The 23,224-nt window shown below is 40.3% G+C and overlaps 1 protein-coding gene across 1 annotated transcript; it reads right to left on the reverse strand.

Annotated features, from left to right (window-relative positions):
• Positions 1-1,693: 1,693 nt before the first annotated feature.
• LOC131689116 (lipase maturation factor 2-like) lies at positions 1,694-21,988 on the reverse strand. The gene is made up of 3 exons (XM_058973959.1): positions 21,316-21,988; positions 3,038-4,029; positions 1,694-2,974 (listed from the first exon to the last, which is right to left on the reverse strand). Exons 1-3 carry the CDS (start codon positions 21,473-21,475, stop codon positions 2,186-2,188), a joined length of 1,941 nt encoding a protein of 646 aa, XP_058829942.1. The 5' UTR covers positions 21,476-21,988; the 3' UTR covers positions 1,694-2,185.
• Between the last annotated feature and the right edge of the window lie 1,236 nt (positions 21,989-23,224).

Below are 23,224 nucleotides of genomic sequence, written 5' to 3' on the forward strand. Positions count from 1 at the left end.
TTTCAGGGAGATTCCCCGTTAAAATTCGTTTATATAATGCATTTCCTCGACAACCCGCCTATTTCGAAATTTTCAGATCGATCCGAAGATTTAAAGTTAAGCAAGTTTTAGGGAAATTACTTAATTTTCTTTGGGTTTTGACGTAAATGCCAATATCTTATTTAACTTTTCGATGGAATCCAACGGGAAAAATAAATCGAAATGGTGGTTTAACTCAGTCGAGGGATAACATAAGAGTTTGTACATTAGGCGGAAGTCCTAAGGGCTTCAGGTTCGAATCCTTCCACTGGGGGAATTTTTTTCACAGAATTGCTTTCGTTTAACTCACCCTTTCGATCTGTTTACCCCGTAGGAAGATCTTAAGTATTAGGAGGGTTTTACAAAAAAAAAAGTTATACGTTTATAAGAGATCAGGGTTCAAATTTTCAGTAAACAACCAGCTTGATTTTTTTTTCAAATTCCTTGAAACTGTCTTAGATAGGAGTATCATATTTTTCGCTTTTATCAATTTTCCCATTTGTTCAACAGAAATTTAGGGTTAGTAGATGAGATCGGGTTAGTATTGTAGTTCAGTGATATTTATGGAAGATTGTTTTCTTATAATACAAAATATTTCAACAGTTAGTTATTTCTTTGGGTTTCGTATCCTTTTTGACTGTGGAGATCAAAATTTCCGAAAGCCAAGAATTATGATTATTGCATCACAAAAGCGGCATTCATGAAATTCTCGGCAGCTGGCTGCCCAGGGCAATAAACACATGACATGATAACACTTCTGAAAGTTGCAAAGATCATATCACTTATCAAGGTGAATCCAGATTTATGTAACACTTCCCCATCCTACTAACTCCTTCCCGTGGCAAACGTGGAGATGTAGAAGTATACACGGTCTCCATAACAACGTTTGTTACACTAATATTCCTTCCCTTCCCCGATGACTGTAAGGTCGCGGCCGGCGGTTATTAGCATTTCAAAATTCTATAGTTCTATACTCTCGAAACGTGCACATTGTGGATGGATAGCTACTCCCAGGCCCCATTCGATGATTCTCTGTGCAATTTCGCTTGTTCTGGTCAATCACGGAGTAGCAACTACGAATTGTACGGTCATCATGCTCGTGCCCATGTAGTCACTGAACTTCAAAAAAATATAGATTTTCCAATATCATCAGAATACACTTAATTATGTTTGACCAATCTTTAATCGTCCCACTCTTTAAAAACAAATTATTCGCTCTAACAAAGACAACAAAATAAGTCAGTGGTCGCGCTACAAACCTCTTTATCGCGCCAACTGCAAGGCTACAACCTCTCAAAAATAGCTATTCCCATGCAGCAATAAATCGGCATAACAATTCCATCATTTGAAACGCACTCGAACCATTTTCGTATAACTTACCCTTACTATTTTGCTTTTCATGGTTTTACTCTAGATGGTTTAATTAGAAGTAGTTTCTGGAAAGAGGGAAAGTGCGAAGAAAATTGGAACGGCTCCCAGTAAGTTCAACCGGAAAATGAGCCGAAGTTCTGGCCGGCTCTAGGCCGCATTTCGGCTCCAGTGACAACCCATTCTTATCAGAATCGGTTGTGTCACTGGATCCGAGTACTAACTAAAACCTGCTAGAAGTCCGGCTTACTGGGATGTAACTTAATGTATCAGGAATAATCGGACTGGAAAATACGTCAACCTGGAGTTTATGATTCGAGTAGATCACGTTTAATAACAGTACTTTATTTTCCAAATAAATTTATATACTAGTATTTATCAACACTGAACTGAAATTTGAATATACATCACAGTATCACAAAGCCTTCCTAACAGACCTAGCTTGAGCTCGTCAAATTTGAATATCATCATTAAGGATTAACTAGTTAGTGGGTTTCCATTCAACCAAACCTATCGGCCATCATCAGAAAACCCACCGTAACCGCCGGGTGGTTAGTTAGCGGCTTCTGCATACATTCGGAAACAATAATTACATCACCATTCCCGTTTACAGTTTGAGCAATTCTGTTTGGGGATGATCCCCGTTTCGCTCTAATTGACTTTATTTATTCGCGGTAAAATACATCTTGCGTGAAACAACAATACTGCATCCGTTACGGACAAACACGACTAAGTACACTAACTATAATAGTATTCGGTATGTGTGTGCATCACGAGCACGAGAAAATCGACCGCGAACTTAATCGTTCTTCTGGGTGAATATAATTGCGAGTGCAGCTGCTAAAACTCCCAGCACGAGATAGGATCCTTCGAACAAGTTGAGAAAATTTCTAACCGCGCTCAGCAACCACTTAAGTGGAAGATTCAATGCGTCTGATGGTGCGGCTATTTGGGGGACACCCACATCTCGAAGTTTTGTTTCCAAGAATCCATCGTCGAGGGAAAATGCGGGAAAATAATCGCTGACACGGTCTCGAGTCCAAAATGTTGTACTGTTGCCGTCGAACCAGGATGTGAAGCTAAACTGGTAGATTGATGCACGGATGAATTTTGGAGCCTTACTTGGAAGGCTATCTTGATCGAACAGCCTAAGCACGCTTGGATCATTTTGCAGCATTCGTTGAACCATGGGATACAGCCACTTCTGGGTATTTGGTTTCACGTTTGAAGCATCGTAGAATTTGAAATCGAACCGGGGAAAATAGACCCAAGCGTAAGGCATGGAACCCTGCTCGTCCCAGGGTTTGTACTGGAACCCGTACTCTTGCCATGGGCCGGACAAATCATTGGCATGTTCAAGGATGATTTCCAATCGCTTCGGACGCATTTTCAACAGATGTTGCCCGTATTGATTCACCACGTAGAGACCGTGAAGCCCGTTGTATGGTTTCGTAAATAACGTAGACCCAATTGATGATGACTGTGTTAATCGGATATGTGGAACGATTGACGAGAACATGATTGTAAAGGCTGCTACCATCGGTAGAAGAAGTTGCCAGTTTTCAGTCAGTTTACGTACACCGTCGCCCTATGCGTTGGAAATCGAAATATGGAACATAATAAATTTTACTTTAATCTGATATCTACTTACCACGTTGGTAACGCCTGTTTGTGTGGTAACTAGCTTCAAAAATAGCTGCCCCATGAATCCGATGACAATCAGTGGAGCTATTAGAACCATGATCTGCATCATGTTCAAGTATTGCGAATGGTTGAAAAGTATGTTGAAAACAAGTCCTCCATCCCGAAAACCAACTCCAAAAATCAACCATGTTCCCAACGCCATCACAACAGCAATCGCCTTCACAACCAACGTCCCTGTTTTATCTTCCGTCCGCAATACCTTCGTCCTATTCGCCAACTCTCGATCATCCAGCAAGGTCAGCAAAAGAGTCATCACGATCAAGCTCAAGAATCCGTAGTTTCCGCTAGCCACAATGTTCAAATGCAGGAAAACCTGCCACCACAGAGCGAACATGCGAACCTTCTGATTTGAGGCGAAAAACAACCACGAACACACTAACTCGCTCACGTACACGTAAATTGTGCTAAGTTTGTGCAAACCATCCGGCTGCTGGTACGTATACCAACTGTACGAAGTCGGGAGCGGCATCGTTTCGAAATGTTTCTTCAACCCGGTAAGATCCCACCACAAAGGACACCCACTGGCAAGTTTCACCGATCCGGATGCGAACACAAATCGAAAGAGCAGCCATTTCATTAGCAATAGGGCAAAATCCTCGATAGGACCTCGCGGATCGCTTAGCTTCGACGGAGCTAGAAGAATGCAGAGAAAGCCTGCCTCCAGCAAGAGTTCATCCGATTGTTGCCGAAAGCTTTGTGCAATTTGAATCATCGAAAAGTACAAGATCCACAGTACGATGAAGTTTGGCAATCGGCAAAGTTTTTCAAACACAAACCCGAGAAAACCGATCGCACAGCCAACCAGACAGAAGAGATCGATTGCGGATTGTGTGTCCAGTCCGAGCAGTGGTGCCAGCCGGAGAAAGTTGAGCCGCTCGTTGAGGGTTCCGTTGGCGAGGATACGGTTCGCTGGCAGGATACCGGAGTTGCTGAATAGGCCTGAAAAAGAGAGTGAAGAAAAGGATTTCTTCATTAGTTAGTAGAGTGGTCTGCTTCACTAGATCGAGAGTTATTAAGCAATAATCCAATCCAATCCAATAAGTTGGATCTTATGTATGTCATAAAAATTTTAGAATAATATGCACTGCACTTAAACAGGAGTTTTTCATAATTCTCAAGCCTTTTTTGTTACTATTCTGTTTTAGGACCGATAAAGAGATTAACCCATTCATGCCCATGTTGTTTGTGGATAACAACGTTTTTAAACAGCTATAACTTTTGATTGAGACGAGATTGGCTCACAAAAACAAGTAAGGCTCATTAATGTGATTGTTGTCTTTAATTTGAGTATTAACAGTCACAAGGATCAGCTCTAGAACTGAAGTTATTGCAATTAGTCTGATTGGATTCCGATGGAGCAGTGCTGCCAGGGACAGTTTACGTTGACGACCGAAAATGATTTTTTCATATATCTTCGTTATGGTGCAATATTATTGAAAACTGATAAAACTTATCAATTTAGACCGTCGTTGGCTACGTTTTCCATGTAATTGGACTATTGTAATTATTCCAGGAGAATTGTATTGAGCATTACAAGGTAAAAATTGACCAGCTTCTAGCACTGCCATGGAAGCACCTATCTTTATGACAATAGGCTTTTCGTGTTTCTTGACCCCACCGTTTTAAAGGAAAAATAGTTTTGAAACTCAACATGCACTAGAAAAAAGTTGGGCATGAAAGGGTTAATATTAGTTTATACCGATTCTATGGGTTGTTGGCCGTGTAATTAACGAAGTATAGCAACAATCTCCCTAATATGGTTCAAACTAGGCTTATTACCCTATGATCCCAGAGTATTGATTATGAACGAATTCGATTTAGCAATTAGCATCACTGTTCTGAACGGCAACATTATAGTTTCTTAAAAACCATTCTACTCAAATTGAGTATCACTGTGTCCTGTGCATTATTCATGTTGTTCAACTATCATTACAATTGAGTACACTCACAAATTTAGTCTTCCGGCTAAACTTCTTACCACAAAGGCTTCAATTTCAACCAGCTAACTCTTTACAAGTAAGCTATCTCCAGGCTGAACCATTGTGTGCCCTTATTCCACCAGACTGCATGTTTCCTCTGTAGCTACACAAAGCCCAGCTTCCTTTCTCCTTCTTATCCTATCCACTAGGCACGGTCAAGCGCTTTCATCTTGTCCATAAAAAGAACACCCAATAAAAAGGTAAAAATAACTCATCTTTTTCCTAGCGTCCTTGTGAGCACAGGGTAACAAAATTGGCATCAACTCTAGTGTCTGGTCCTTCTCAGGTTCCATTCAACGGTCGACCATTATCGTTGAACGTATTTCCCGAGGGCAGACCAGTTTAATGTTGGACCTTTGTCGGTTGGCCGCCTGGCGGTGTACCTAGGTTCCGCTGCTGACGAGACGCTTTTCACTGGAGGTGACAAATGGGAAACTGTAAATACTTCGGCCTTCGACCAGCTACATGGATCAGCCGGAATATGGTTCAGTCGATGTTTCTCGGTCGTCTGCGATTTCTGTTAATTTGGCCATTGCCATCAATTGTGGCATTTGGGACTTTTTTTTGTTCATTTTTCTGCGGGGGTGTACTTATCCGATAAGTCTTAGCAAAAAGGAAAAATGAGACCAATTTAGTTTGTAGGATTGTGAGATGACCCATCGACGTTTTGATGGAGAAGAAACCGTCCACCATAATCTGATTGCTGTCGTTTTGTTCTCACGGGATAAGCTAGATGTGCTATGAAATGTGTAAATTAAATACACAGCTACACCCAGGTTTTCTTACGCGGTTTTTTTCGCGGTTTATTTACGAGTTTTTTTACGTGGATTTTCCAATTAACGCGGTTTTTTTACGCGGATTATCCACATCTTCCACGGACAAATGCAAAAGATTTAGACTTTTGTTCTTAAAAAATCTCTAAGTCAATTAAATACAAAGAACTTAGAAGAATTTTGGCAGTTTTATTTTGCGCGGATTTCGCAACTAATACGGTTTTTGCAAGTCCTTTTGAATGCAAAATACTTAGAAGATTTTCGGAAAGATGGAAGAGACGGGTCTGGAAGACTCCTTATGGCCCACACCCCAACAATATGGGTATTTTCGGAATGGACTTGAAGAGTAGGTGCCAGAAATTGATTCTGGCGCCATTTTGAAATCAAAAATGGCGACTTCCGGTTTAGCGAAATTCGCTATAACCCAATCAATATGGGTATTTTCGGAGTGGTCTTGAAGAGTAGGTGCCAGAAATTGAGTTTGACGCCATTTTGAAATCAAAGATGACAACCTCCGGTTTAGCGAAATTCGCTATAACCCAATCAATATGGGTATATTCGTAATACTCTTGACGAGTAGGAGACAAAGGTCGATGTTTGACACCATTTTGAATTCAAAGATGGCGTCTTCCGGGTTAGCCACATTCACTATAACCCAGTCAATATGAGTGTTTTCGGAATGATCTTAATGAGTAGGTTCCAAATATTGATTTTTGGCGCCATTTTGAAGATGGCGATTTCCGATTTAGCAAAATTCGCTATAACCCAAACGATATGGGTATTTTTGGAAGTTGAAGTTTTAGTACAAATAGTTTAAATTAAACAGTTGAATTTACTTAATTTTAAGCAATATGTTCAATTTGAATAAATTCAAAACCCCAACTCACACCACATACGTCTCTTTCTTCTCTCTCTTCCATTCTCATCGCACTCTTCTGGATGAACACATAAAAATATTTTGCATTTTCCTGATTTATGATTAAATATTGTACAGTAATGTTTCGATTATATCACTATGCGTTTATATCAATACTCGTTTATATCACCCTCGATTATATCACGGTTTCGTCTCGATTATATCACGCTTTTTAAAAACCAGATAAGATACTACATTTTGATCCAGTTAAGCCACATGTTGTGTCGTAGCACTTTTAATATTTTTTTACAATTAATTTGCTTATTTACATGTAGGGTAATGAGCCTATTAGTAGGTTTCGGACTATTTCGATAGGGGTTTATATATGATGAGGACGGTCAAAAAGTCGAAATTTTTATTCTTTTATCTTAAAGTATAAATTCTTAAGAAAGTATCTTAAATTTTTATAGAGGTATAAGCAGTAAAAGCAAAGTTCTAGCACAGTTCATCTTATTCCTTTGCGTGGGCGGATGGCGTGGCGGAAAACTTTAAACGTAAATAATCTCGAAATCATGTTTTACCAAAAACGTGGCTGTAATCACTAGGACCGTCGAAATATCTTTCGAACGATTCCAATTTTTGTTTTAAATTCTTCGTAACTCATTTGCCGTGTCCTAAAGCGGGTGCCTGGTGTACCGGAAAAAAAATCCACTTTTTTATTCGCTTAATTGTTAGTTATCCCCAGGAAAATCTAATAAAATAATGAGAAAAACAAAATACGCAAGATAGGTATGCCAAGATAGGCATTTTTTCTTGAATTTATGTGAAAACTTTTCTTTTGGAAGGACAACATCAAGAATTGGAGGTGGGACTATTTTTATGAATTTTGATACAACGAGGAATGAATCGAAGTCTCTTCGAATACATTAATTTTAATAGTCAAGATATTTGCCAAAAACTATAACGTGCCAGATTCCTTCAAGATTAGTTTTGTGTAGTTCAACAATTTTAAGAGAAGGTGCGGGATACGTAAAGTGAAGTTGAGTGGGGAAAAATTATGTGCTGATGCCCTACCATTTCACCCAATACGTTGAACAAACATGGCAGACGCTGCTCTAACCAACGGCTTCAATAGGTAATGTGATAATAGAAACATGACAAAAATAGGCTCACTACCCTACTATGATTAATTCGTTTTGACTAACTTTAACTTTTATGACTTTTTGTTTATAGAAATACATGGGTTAATGCTTAAATGTAATTTTTTGTTTTGTTTTGAATATATCACGCTTCAAATATATCACACTAAAATACAGAACGACAGTGATATAATCGAAACATTACTATTTGAGAATTGTAAAATGACACCAAACATCGACGTTTGTCTGCTACTCGTCAAAACCATTCCGAAAATACTCATGTTGATTAAGAGTTAGAGAATCTCGCTAAGCCAGAAGCCGCCATCTGGGATTTGAAAATGGCGCCAAAAATTAATTTTTCATGGAAAATCTTGCGGGGAAGGTGCACATTCATTTATTTCTGGCACCTACTCTTCAATACCATTACGAAAATACCCATATTGTCAGGGTGTGGGCCATAAGGAGTCTTCCAGACCCGTCTCTTCCATCTTTCCGAAAACCTTCTAAGTCTTTTGCATTCAAAAGGACTTTTGCAAAAACTGTGTTAATTGCGAAATGCGCGCAAAATAAGAACTGCCAATATTGAAATTTAAAAGGACTTAGAAATTTATTCAGAAAAAAATCTGAGTCTTTTGCACTATTTTTGCGAAAACCGTTCAAAAAAAAACTTCCAAAAATATTCTAAGTCTAAGTCTTTTGCTAAGAGTTTTTTTACGCGGATTTTCGAATTAACGCGGTTTTTTTTCGCGGATTTTCCAATTAACGCGGTTTTTTTCGCGGATTTTCTAATTACGCGGTTCTTTCTTGCGCGGTTTTTTTACGCGGTACGTATCCCCCGCGTAAAAAAAACCTGGGTGTATATCTATTAGAATAGATTGAGTATAAGTGTGAGTGAGTATAACTCGCAGAATAGTTATATATTCGGAGTTCGGATCCACCCTTCCGTACCAATACCAGTGATAGTATTAAAAGCCAAAACCAAAGTGTAATAAATTCTCAAACGATACATTTCTTTTGAATCGTAATACTTTCAGTGGTATGTATTCAAAGCTGAAGCAATCAAAATTTCTACTGCAGATTAATAGATAGACAATATAAAAGCGGTTAATTTGAAATAAACATTTAAACGTTTAAAATTTTTAGTGAATATTTTCTTTTTTTTAAGAGAATGTGAGGGAGGCGAGCTAATAGGAAATATTTTTAGTGCTGGTAATTCAGATTTTTAACAAACAAATGATGAATTAGAAGTATGTAAACACAATCAAATTTGCTTTGTGTAATGGAGGCTTATTCTTGGGCAAGACATTCAGAAGGGAGTTCAAATCCAACATCGGGATCACAGCAATCGTATCCGGGACAGGGAAGAGAAGACAAACAATAACAACAGGGAAAGAAACACAAATGTGCAAGGCAAACGGTAGATTAGCGTTCATCAGATTTTGCTGAATATAATTGCTTGTTCTATTTTCCTTTTTTATTTCGACTAAGTTAGTCTCATTTTCTTCTTTACATTTCAACGACATTCAGTTCATAACTCTCCGAGCTCTCGATCGAAGCAGTTCGTTTTCTGGTGCTGTGCATAAAGTGAACAAGAATATATATATTGTCAGTGAAGGTCAACTATTGTTTGAGGCAGTCTTTGTTCGCCGGTGCCCAGGCTGGTGAAGTGAATACCAGAATTGCCGGACACGCCGCTATATAAGCTAAGTATTATTTTTCTTTCTTTCGTTTCCCTTTCCCCGATCGGTCTACTTTTCCCTTTCCCCTGAATACAAGTTTCATCCCTCGTTTACACCATGTGCTATCCTCGTGCCTAAATGGCCGAGGACGAAGGAACATTGGATGGGAATGATATTCCCATGGATTTACCGGATAAACCCGATATTACTCCCTCCCCTGATTCCCCCAGTCCTCCCCGTATTAAAACATACCCAGCCAGTTCAAATGGACCCTGGGTGGTGTATTTCCGGCCCAACACGAAATCGCCCAATATTCTAGAAATATCACGGGAGCTGACTGCTAACTACCCGGCCGTAGCTCAGATAACACGTGTTCGAGCTAATAAGATACGCGTTATAGTAAATGACCTCTATCAGGCAAACCAGATTGCTCGCAGCGAGCGTTTTACGAAACAATTCAGAGTGTATGTGCCTTGTAGGGCAGTGGAGATCGATGGAATAGTCGCCGAACCGGGTCTAAAGTGCGAAGACCTGTTGAAGTACGGGGTTGGCTGCTTTAAGGACCCTTCACTTCAAAAGGTGAAGATTCTGGAATGCAAGCAATTGTATTCCGCAAAAACAGAAAATGATAAGACAACTTATTCTCCGTCAGACTCGATTCGGGTGACTTTCTCCGGGTCTGCTCTTCCCAACTATGTCCTCCTGGATAGGGTTCGCTTACCCGTTCGCCTGTTTGTACCGCGGGTAATGAACTGCAGCAATTGCAAGCAACTGGGCCACACAGCCACTTATTGTGGCAATAAAAAACGGTGCGGCAAATGCGAGGGAGAGCATGAGGATGACGCTTGCGGTGGAGAAACTGAGAAGTGTATTTACTGCGGGGGCCCTCCGCATGCTCTTAAGTCATGCCCGGCGTACAAACAGCGCGGGGATAAAATTAAGCGCTCCCTTAAGGAACGCTCGAAGCGCTCTTATGCAGAAATTCTTAAGAATGCTTCGCCATCTGTCCCTTCCGAAAATTCCTTTGCTCTTTTGGCTGGCGTTGAGCAAGAATCTGACGACCCACAAGAGGGAACATCTTTGGTTAACCCAGGGGAGTCCAGGAAGAGGAAAAATCAAGCTTCCCCTAGATTGCCTCGTAAGGGTGCCAAGGTGTCGTCCACTCAGAGTGCGCCAACTACAATCAATAAATCCAACGGAAGTGATGCACAAAAGCCGAAGCAATTTGCTCCAGGACTTGGAAATATTAATTCTAACAAGGAGTACCCACCACTTCCAGGGACACCAAAAACCCCAAGTGTCCCCGTTTTTCAAACAGATACTCAGTCCAGTAACGGACTAATGAAATTTTCTGACATAGTGGACTTAATTTTCACAGCTTTCAATGTTACTGATCCTCTTAAAAGCCTTCTGATACGTTTTCTCCCTATAGTGCAAACATTTTTGAAGCAGTTGACTACTAAATGGCCCCTCTTTGCAGCGATCGTATCCTTCGATGGCTAAGTCATCGAACGAGGTCACCGATTCGATCACTGTTCTACAGTGGAACAGCAGAAGTATCCTCCCGAAAATCGATTCCTTTAAATTTTTACTAAATAGTTTAAAATGTGATGCTTTCGCATTATGTGAAACTTGGTTAACTTCCGATATAAATCTCAACTTCCACGACTTTAATATAATTCGTCTGGATCGAGAAAACCCCTATGGAGGAGTACTTTTGGGGATCAAAAAGTGCTATTCTTTCAACCGAATTAACCTCCCTTCAACACCAGGCATTGAAATTGTCGCTTGTCAAGTTTTAATCAAAGGTAAAGACCTTTGCATTGCTTCCATCTACATTCCTCCTAGAGCCTCGGTAGGGCACCGAACGCTTTGTAATATCACGGAATCCTTACCGGCACCGCGGCTAGTTCTGGGAGACTTTAACTCGCACGGTACGGTATGGGGTTGTCTTCATGATGATAATAGATCAACATTAATCCAAGATCTTTGCGACAATTTCAACATGACCATCTTAAACACGGGAGAAATGACGCGGATTCCTACACCACCAGCACGCGCAAGCGCGTTGGATTTATCGCTTTGCTCGACATCGCTACAGTTAGATTGCATGTGGAAGGTGATCCCTGATCCCCACGGTAGCGATCATTTGCCTATCGTGATTTCAATTGCTAACGGTTCAAGACCATCGAAAACAATCAATGCCTCGTATGACCTCACACGGAACATTGATTGGAAGAGTTACGCGACCGCGATATCCGTTAAAATCGAATCCACTCAAGAACTTCCTCCGGAGGAAGAGTACAGGTTTTTGGCTGGCTTGATTCTCGACAGTGCGAATCAAGCTCAGACTAAACCAGTACCCAGCGCGAATACCCATGGACGGTCTCCCACCCTGTGGTGGGATAAAGAGTGCTCAGAGCTGTACGCGGAGAAGTCCACTGCATATAAGGCCTTCCGGGAAGACGGGTTACCCGCTAGCTATCAACAGTACGCGTCGTTAGAAAAGCGAATGAAGAGTCTAATGAAAGCCAAAAAACGCAGTTATTGGCGCCGGTTCGTCGACGGGTTAACGAGAGAAACAGCGATGAGCACTCTTTGGGGTACGGCTCGACGTATGCGTAACCGTAATAGTACCAACGAGAACGTGGAATATTCAAACCGTTGGATATTCGCTTTCGCCAAGAAGATCTGTCCGGACTCTGTCCCGGTACAGAAAACGTGCCGCTCCGCGTCTCCTCCCGATACCGCGAACGAAACACCGTTTTCGATGGTGGAGTTTTCACTTGCACCGAACGCTTTGTAATATCACGGAATCCTTACCGGCACCGCGGCTAGTTCTGGGAGACTTTAACTCGCACGGTACGGTATGGGGTTGTCTTCATGATGATAATAGATCAACATTAATCCAAGATCTTTGCGACAATTTCAACATGACCATCTTAAACACGGGAGAAATGACGCGGATTCCTACACCACCAGCACGCGCAAGCGCGTTGGATTTATCGCTTTGCTCGACATCGCTACAGTTAGATTGCATGTGGAAGGTGATCCCTGATCCCCACGGTAGCGATCATTTGCCTATCGTGATTTCAATTGCTAACGGTTCAAGACCATCGAAAACAATCAATGCCTCGTATGACCTCACACGGAACATTGATTGGAAGAGTTACGCGACCGCGATATCCGTTAAAATCGAATCCACTCAAGAACTTCCTCCGGAGGAAGAGTACAGGTTTTTGGCTGGCTTGATTCTCGACAGTGCGAATCAAGCTCAGACTAAACCAGTACCCAGCGCGAATACCCATGGACGGTCTCCCACCCTGTGGTGGGATAAAGAGTGCTCAGAGCTGTACGCGGAGAAGTCCACTGCATATAAGGCCTTCCGGGAAGACGGGTTACCCGCTAGCTATCAACAGTACGCGTCGCTAGATAGGCGAATGAAGAGTCTAATGAAAGCCAAAAAACGCAGTTATTGGCGCCGGTTCGTCGACGGGTTAACGAGAGAAACAGCGATGAGCACTCTTTGGGGTACGGCTCGACGTATGCGTAACCGTAATAGTACCAACGAGAACGTGGAATATTCAAACCGTTGGATATTCGCTTTCGCCAAGAAGATCTGTCCGGACTCTGTCCCGGTACAGAAAACGTGCCGCTCCGCGTCTCCTCCCGATACCGCGAACGAAACACCGTTTTCGATGGTGGAGTTTTCACTTGCTCTCTTATCATGCAACAATAACGCCCCAGGGTTAGACAGAATCAAATTCAACTAGCTGAAGAATCTGCCTGACACTGCAAAAAGGCGCTTGCTGAACTTATTTAACAAGTTTCTTGAGGGTAACATTGTCCCTCATGACTGGAGGCAAGTGAAGGTCATCGCCATTCAAAAACCAGGAAAACCAGCCTCCGACCACAACTCGTATCGGCCGATTGCAATGCTGTCCTGTATTCGGAAGTTGTTCGAGAAAATGATCTTGTTTCGCCTCGACAATTGGGTTGAAGCAAATGGCTTACTGTCAGATACACAATTTGGCTTCCGCAAAGGCAAAGGGACGAACGATTGCCTTGCGTTGCTTTCTACAGAAATCCAAATGGCCTATGCTAACAAAGAGCAGATGGCATCAGTCTTCTTGGATATTAAGGGGGCTTTTGACTCAGTTTCTAACAACATTCTGTCAGAGAAGCTGCACCAGCATGGTCTTTCACCAATTTTAAATAACTTTTTGCTAAACCTGTTGTCTGAAAAGCACATGCACTTTTCGCATGGCGATTTAACAACATCGCGATTTAGCTACATGGGTCTTCCCCAGGGCTCATGTCTAAGTCCCCTGCTCTACAATTTTTACGTGAATGATATTGACGATTGTCTTGCCAATTCATGCACGCTAAGGCAACTTGCAGACGACGGGGTGGTCTCTGTTACAGGGCCCAAAGCTGCCGACTTGCAAGGACCATTACAAAATACCTTGGACAATTTGTCTGCTTGGGCTCTTCAGCTGGGTATTGAGTTCTCCACGGAGAAAACTGAGTTGGTTGTTTTTTCTAGGAAGCGAGAGCCGGCGCAACTCCAGCTTTTATTAATGGGTGCAACGATCAACCAGGTTTTCACATTTAAATATCTCGGGGTCTGGTTCGACTCTAAAGGTACCTGGGGATGTCACATTAGGTATCTGAAACAGAAATGCCAACAAAGGATCAATTTTCTCCGAACAATAACTGGAACATGGTGGGGTGCTCACCCAGGAGACCTGATCAGGTTGTACCAAACAACGATATGGTCGGTGATGGAGTACGGGTGTTTCTGTTTCCGCTCCGCTGCGAACATACACTTCATCAAACTGGAGAGAATCCAGTATCGTTGCTTGCGCATTGCCTTGGGTTGCATGCACTCGACCCATACGATGAGTCTCGAAGTGCTGGCGGGCGTTCTTCCGCTAAAAAATCGATTTTGGGAACTCTCATATCGATTGCTCATCCGATGCGACATTCTGAACCGGTTGGTGATTGAAAACTTCGAGAGGCTCGTCGAGCTTAATTCACAAACCCGATTTATGTCCTTGTACTTCGACTACATGGCACAGAGCATTAATCCTTCTACGTATACTCCCAACCGCGTTCGTTTCCTAGATACTTCTGATTCTACTGTATTCTTCGACACATCCATGAAGGAAGAGATTCGTGGAATCCCGGACCATATACGCCCTCAAGTGATCCCCAATATATTTTATAATAAATTCCGAGAAGTCGACTGTGACAAAATGTTCTACACTGACGGATCAAATCTCGATGGGTCCACTGGCTTCGGTATCTTCAACAATACTATCACCGCTTCATTCAAGCTCAATGATCCCGCTTCAGTTTACGTCGCAGAGTTAGCTGCAATTCAGTACACCCTTGGGATCATCGACACTCTGCCCACAGATCACTACTTCATCATTTCGGACAGCCTCAGCTCTATCGAGGCTCTTCGTGCGGTGAAGCCTAAAAAGCAATTCCCGTATTTTCTGGGGAAGATACAGGAGTCCTTGTGTACGTTATCTGAAAAATCTTATCAGATTACCTTTGTTTGGGTCCCCTCTCATTGTTCTATCCCGGGCAATGAAAAGGCCGACTCATTAGCAAAGGTGGGCGCATTAAATGGTGACATATACGAAAGACCAATCTGCTTCAACGAATTTTTTAGTATTTGTCGTCAACAGTTGGCAAACGTCGTGGAGCAATGGGGAACTTGGACGATGGCTACATTCGATTATCCCAAAGGCATCAACGAAGCCTTGGTTCAGGGGGATGGATGTGGGTCGGGATTTCATTCGTGTAATGTCCCGACTTATGTCCAACCACTACACCTTAGATGCGCATTCGCGGCGTATTGGGCTTGCGGAGAGTAGTCTGTGCGCTTGTGACGAGGGCTATCACGACATCGAGCACGTTGTCTGGGTATGCGCCGGGTATTTGGACGCCAGGTGTCAGTTAAAGGATTCCCTTCGGGCCCGAGGTAGACCACCCAATGTCCCAGTCCGAGATATACTGGCAAATCGTGATTTCCCCTATATGTCCCTTATTTATACTTTCATAAAAACGATAAATATCCCAATTTAGCCCCTCTCTTTTTATTTCTCGTTTTTAGAAGTTTCCTCTTGCCGTGTGGAACCGATAAGCTTCAGACTGCCACTATGTAACCGCCATCGCCCTTATCACTACGGAATCTGAAGCGAGAGCGACTCGAGGTCCGAAGGATTCCCTTTGAAGGATTCCCCGCGGGTCCGAAGAATACCATCCGCCAATCCGACCTAGTAGACTGAGGCGCAAATTTGTTTCGCTGATCTCCCGTTTGCCCGAAAGTTGCAAGTTTTGCTCTTCTCTACCGGTCACCATCTACGCCTTCTCTCCCCTGTCCTTGATACAACTACTTCTACACCGATTTTGGAAATGACCAAGCATAAGTATCCGATAAAAAATCAAATTTGTATTCCGTATTCCTAGTTTTAAGATAGTTGTAATTTCTACTCTTTGTTAAAACTATTGTCCCCCATCTTGTAAATAGAATTGTATCCCTAGTTTTAAAACATCTGTGAAATTTTTCATAAATATTTGTTCCCCCTTTTGTGTACCAAACAATATTGTTAGTTTTAAGATAACTGTAAATATTTCCTAAAAAACTATTACTATTGAATTCCTTGTTTTAAAATTTTTCATAAAAAAAAAATCTTTTGCCCCCTCTCTTATATATAGAATTTTTTTTTCTAGTCTTAAGATAGCTGTAATTTTTTTTCTCTTTCATAAAAAAAAATATTTCAACATTGTAACCTCCTAGTTTTAAGATATTCAAAATGTAAAAACAAAAGAATTCGGCACCGCCAAGCTAACGCATTTGTGCCTATCAAATAAACGAAATGAATAAAAAAAAACGACATTCAGTTAGCTAGAGATTACTGGGTAGGGAAAGTTATGAAAATTAGGGCCATAGTACTCAAGTGAGATCAAGGATGTGAAGTATAAAGATCAGAAAACTAGAAGTGGCAGGGTCATTAGAACAGGCTTAATATCTTAACTTTAAAATATAATTGCTTGCATTCCAGAATCTTCACATGTTGCTATAAGGGATCCTTAAAGCAGCCAACCCCGTATTTTAACAGGTCTTCGCACTTCAGACTTGGTTCGGCGACGACACCATCGATCTCCACTGCCTTAGCAGGTACGTATACCACAAATTGCTTCGAAGAAAAACTCGCAGCAAGCAATCTGGTCTGTCGAGAATATTCACTATAATACGTATCCTTTTAGCTCTAACACGTGTGTTCTCTGAGTTACAACCGGATGGTGAGCAATCAGCTCCAATGGGATCTCTAAAATATTCATCGAATTCGAGTTGGGCCGAAAGTAGACCACCTAGCCCAAACTACAATTTAGGTTTTATAACACACTACAACTGCAATCTAAGTTTTAAGAGAGACTTGAAGAGCGTTATAAAACCACAATTGTTGCTAGGTAGGGTCCATTGGAACTCTCTGAATATTTTTTATGGTGGAGTATTGAGAGAATCCAAGGAGAGAATAATTTTGGGAATATCCGTAGTATGAATTGGAGTAGACGGAGGGTTTATCGTTTCGATTTAATGTACCTTCACCCTCGCCCATTTAAGGAGGGCGGGGTGTGCATTATAATGTATCATTTCAATATAGTACTTAGTTATCGTTTTGCCTTTTTTTATTAACGACAAAACCAAACTTTTTTTTTCGTTTTATGATTTAACGACATGAAACTCACAACTTTAGCTGGACAACTCATGTACTGAGGTGAATGAATTGTTGCTTACGATTTGTTGATGCAGTCACACATACATGTTTGCTAACGAGGTTACTTGATTTATGTCCTATTACGTGTTAAATATCGTAACAACAGTTTTAACAACTTTCATATCCCAGTTGTGACTGAAGAATTTTTCTCCAGGATGATTAGGCCCATTTTAACATGACTTAAAGAATTATGAGGGGGTTTAGATGTTCTTTAGAGTTTGTGATAGTTCGTGACATAGAAAATGTCGCAGTTTACAAAGTATATTGGACAAGTATTTTTCAATATGATCAGGCCAATCATCAATCAGATAGGCCGTTCCAAGGTGGAGAGGGGAGCCACGCTTGGTGCGAAATTTTGACATAGAAGGTGCAGGGAAACCCGACAAGCTAAAAACACATCCTAAGCCATTGCAGTTATTTCACGAATACAAATAAAAATTTATTTGGGACTGATAAGTCCCCCACTCTCTGTAAGGGACTGATTTGCAGTTGTTTTTAAAATAGGACAATAACTTGTGATTTTCACACGATTTCTAAAAACTCGTTAATATTATAAATATTGCATAGACCCAAAATAATGACGATTGGAGCAATAAAGGTAAAACCGACAAAAATGTAGAAAGTACCTATATGCGATCATGGCAGCATATCAAATAAGAGCCGATTTCTTCATCCAACTTTTAAACCAGGTTTACCAGTTTAAAATACTTATATGAAGTTCATAATTTCACGATTTCAGTAAATTCTTTGTGCATTATCGTGATACTTTTTTCTATCGAATTTGACACTTACGCACTATTATAAATGTTTTTAAGAATTACGAAAATCGTGATAAAACTGCTGATCTCATGGACATGCGTCTTACGCATGTCCATGACGTCAGCAGCTTTATCATGATTTTCGTAATTTTAAAAAAATGCCATACGCGAGCGGTGGGTGGCAAGTCCAGTTTACACTTGTATAACGATGTAGCTATTCAAACAGGGTTGCTATAGTTACTAATAAAATCCACATGTTTGGGAGTCATACTGCTTCTTTAGTTAATAACTCATCTCAACGAATTTTCATAAACTTGCAATGTTCCCCGAATGTGTTCAGTAGAAGAATACCTTTAGAAATATATAGTGTTCTGATTAATTGATTGATAAGGTGATTTTTTACGAATTTATTTTTAATGTTAACCGATTTGCCATACAAACTTCCATATAAACTTTGAAATTTTTGGCGTAGACACAACCAATCGGTACCAAAATTTGCACAATTACTAAGGACCATAAAAGGAATCAGTAGAGCCTGGTGGAGCTAAAAGTCAAAAATTGAGCCAGTCTAGTGTACAATCAGGATTCCGGAAAAATCATTCATGTGAAACAGCGCTTAATCTATTACTGTTGAAATGGAAGCAGGCCATTGAGAATGGAAAAATTGTTTTGGCAGTTTATGTTAACTAGAAACGAGCATTAGAAACAATTGATCGTCGTAAACTGATTTGCGTTTTGGAGAAATATGGTGTAAGAGTAAATGCTCTTGAGTGTTTCCGCAGTTACTTAGAAAGACGTCCTCAAGTTACAGGGTGCAACCGCGCTACATCAACGGAAGCCAAAATTAATCTTGATGTACTACAGGGTAGTGTACTAGGACCACTTTTGTTTATCCTATACATTAATGACATGAGAAACATTTTGAAAAATGCGGAAATAAACCTGTTTGCCGATGGCACAGTTTTGTTTATCATCGGTAATAGTTTCGATGAGTGCAACAGGCTAATTAACCTTGAGCTGACTAAGTTTAGTGATTGATTGAAGTAGAAAAAACTTAAACTGAACATTTCCAAGACCAAATATATGATTGTAACTACGCGACAGATGAATGAAAGTACTGCAACAGTTGAAATAGATGGAGAGATAGTTGAACGAGTTGCAACTATCAAGTATCTTGGGGTCACATTGGACGAAAAACTAAGTTTTAATGAACAGCTTGGCATTCTTTGTAGGATTAATAGGTTTCTCACATTTGACTCAAAGATAACTGTTCACAAGACTATAATAGCTCCCCATTTTGATTACTGTGCTATGTTGTTCTTAGCATCCAAGAAACCGTAAGCGAATGCAGATCTTACAAAACAATGTGACGCGACTATTATAAAAGCTACAATTTATTCAACGCATTACCACAATACGCCAGGCGAACTAATAACCTAAGAGAATTTAAGCAGGCCTGCAAGATATTTGTGAAGCAGAGGCCTTTAAATTTATAAGAGAGAAGGATGGGCATACACGGAAATGAAGTAAGATTGAAGGAATCTCTCATGAGTGAAAACTATTATCGAAAGATATCTGCTCGTAAATCTTCCAGACTACAAAAGATGTGTATGGGTGTGAGGTGGGCCATGCCAAGAAAAAACACGATTAAACTGCTGATATCATGAACATTTTGTCACAATACTTCAGATGCCAAATTCAATAGTAAACACAAAACTAAAATATCACAATAACACGCATAAAAATAACAAAAATTGTGACTAAGATTCATTAACATAAACCACACTGCTCTGCTAGACAAATCCTATGCAAAACTCGTGACTAAAACGTCACGAAAATGTGAATAGAAATTACGCAAATCATGACTAAGGCCATGCACATAAATTACACCAGTCTGCCAGTCCTATAGTAAACTCAGGAATAGAATATCACGGTAACGTGATAGAAAAAACAAAAATTGCGACTAACCTTCTGAAATCATGAAATCATCGATTAGCTGTCGGCTCTTTTAGTTAATATTGCTTCAACAAACCAGTGTATCCCCAAATTATGAACAAGCATCATAACAAAAACTAAACATGTCCAAGGAACTACCACTGTAACCCAACCAAACATTCGAATGTAACGCCATCTATATATTTGGCACGAACTTGTTTTTTGAAAACGCAAATAGTTTGATGAATATGAGATTTATTATTCGTAATTTCGGCAACTTGGTCACGAATTTTATAAATCATTCGGTTTGCGAAATCGTGACCTTTTCCATGAATTTATGAACAGATTATGCTAGGTATCCCTCAGTTCACCTCTCCGAACTACAGAAATACTCATTACATGAAAAGTGTTACGTGACAACATGAATTGTGTGCCGTCAAGATGTGTCAAATAATTATTTTAGGTTTGATATCTCATAACTACTCTTCATATATGATACTAAACGAGGTACCAAACCAAATCGATCAACTCCTCCGAATTTAGTATCGTACACATTTGTTGCTGTCCTTGTTGACGTTCCAGACAGATTGCCCCGAAAGCATTAACTCTACAAATGTCGGTGGTACAAACTTTCGTTTTCAAATGCCACCTACCCTTCATTTCAAATTGATACTTTCTCATTCACCAACCAAAACCTTCATCTTCTCTGCAGTGGCCAGTTTAGGATTAAATGTTAACATGTTTAGCATTTTAAAGCATACTGGGTTGTTTGAATGAATGATGCAACGAACAACAGTCGTTTGAACGCAGCAGGGCATGATTTGAGATTCATTCATTCCACCTTCAAGCTCAAACAAACCTTTTGAAGTTTGGCCGCTCTGGCAATTATACTAAATGTTTTGTTTTAATTCCATTGAAACCTATTGGTTGAGATTTAATAAATTTGAGAAGCAGCGCAACGATTTAATGTTTTACTCCTTTTAAATCTTCGTGTACTATTACATTTTATGTATTAAATTTGTCAATTCTGAATTTGAAAAAACAAGCAAACAAATTTTGTAGTAAAGTTCGCATTTTTTTTCAATTATGCTCCGTCTCAGATCACCGTTCTCATCAACGTTTTACCCACATTCACCTTTTCGCTCTGTGAGCAAAATTACGCTCTCGTGAGAGTATTTAAAACCAAAACATCAAATGCATTTCTACTAACACTCCCACACACACGCAACTGCAATTCTGACAGTTCACGCCGGTGCACCAAAATGTAAATCAATAAATATAACCCAAAAACAATCAACAATTAAACTTACCGTCGGCTTGAACGTAGAAGCTCACAAATGCCACCAAGTAGACGCCACTCATGGCCCTTAGTATCCAGTTCCTAACCAGTGGCGGATGACCAATTTCAGCGCCCGATTCCGAGGCCTCTTTGGCACCAGCCACATCACTGACACTAGACAATTCTTTCATTGCTGCAGTTCAGTGCTCCGTTTACACGACCAAACACCGCTTACTCAGTCGTCGACTTGAAACAATCGAAACAACACAGGGAAAGTTAGATGTTATGTAAATAGCTTCTACTGTTAAATTTGTAGCACTTGTCTTCCAACAACAATCAGTTTACAACACCTATATATTTCAGTACATTATTTTTAGGATCGTAAACACCGCCGTCGAAAACAAATTTACACTCACGTTCACTTTACGATTGGTGGTGAAGTGATGCAATTCAGCTGTTCCCGGGAGAGTGAGAAAATGCTGGTGGTGATAACGAAGTAAAACCAGAATTCTGCGTTCGCGCTTTCTCTCTTAAAATTTAACGAGTGGTATGAGCTTTTTTATTGAAGATTTAAAACCTTTTGGTCGAAAGAATATGTTTCACTTGTTCACTTGGCTTCACGGTTCAACTTGTAAAGTAAGAATTTAACAATTTCGCATCGAAACGTCCACACACGACAGATAGTACATTAATAATGAGACCCTTCTAGAATGCGGGTATGTCTGTTCGGTGCGAACTAAGCCAAGTTTTTTTTTGTTTCCGGAACACTGACCAACTGGTTCAATGTGTAAATTTGAGAACTCGTTCTGAAACTCAATTCCAGCGAACTTTCCGTTGGTTGTTTCTTAGCTGGAACAAGTGTCACTGCAGGTGTGATTAGTGTTCAATAATGGTAATGTACACCAACCATACGATGCTCACGTTCACCAGATTGGCGTAACGGAATATGGCATAGTAGGGGCTTTTGGTCAACCATGCGACTATGGCCCAGCTTGGTCAATAAATATACAATATCTACAGTACATTTGGACGCGTATCTCTAGCCGGCTAGTAGCGTGTTATCTAATCGAAATATGATAGCACAAATAACCATCACGGTTCAATTGAAGTGTTTGTATGGTTTGTTTGATTTGCTGTATCTTTGCCTGCTAGGCGAAGTTTCTGAATGGTTTTTGAATCATTCAAAAATAAGAAGATGTGTTATTGTTGAATTACGAGAATTTGTAGGCCGACATACTGTTACATTATGTAATGTGATGAATGTTCTTACGTTTTGGAGTCATACTCTAGGCACAGAAATTGTCCGTACTCCAATTTTTTTATGAGAACGCGTGGAAAAATTATCATTTTACTCACATAATTGAGCGATAATAATTTTTCATACAGACTTTGTGGTCCTACCCGTAATATTTTACAGTTTTTGAGCTACATACTAAGAAGTTAAAAAAGATTTTCAATAAAAAGTAAGAACGAACTGCTAAATCAATGCCAAACATTGTCCGTACACCTTCATGTTGTTCGTAATATCGTCGCTATTGTGCTATCTTATGACAAACGCCATTTTGGAGTAAACTGAGTTAGATATGCCACATTACTTGTTTGAAAAATCTCTTCAAAGTGGCGTTTTCAGAATTTTGAAATTCCACTTGGTTACTTAGATATAGCGAGAAACGTGATGAGAAATTGTGATTTTTTTGCTTCAAATCACTGTATCTAGGGATTTGCTTAAGGTTCAAGTTACCTTTTTTAAGCATGTGTTAGAATTGAACGCTTGGTAGTGTGCGTAGGAAAATTTGTGTTCAGCTTTGCCACCGAATTATCCATTTAAACCTTTTTAAAACACTAAAAGAAGAATATCAGTCGATTTATCAGATCATCACGATTCAATTCATGCAAAATACCTGCTGGAAAAACCATCGGCTTAGCTAAATGGTGCTTTT

This window comes from Topomyia yanbarensis, chromosome 3 (genome assembly GCF_030247195.1).
Source record: "Topomyia yanbarensis strain Yona2022 chromosome 3, ASM3024719v1, whole genome shotgun sequence".
Taxonomy (NCBI): Eukaryota; Metazoa; Arthropoda; class Insecta; order Diptera; family Culicidae; genus Topomyia; species Topomyia yanbarensis.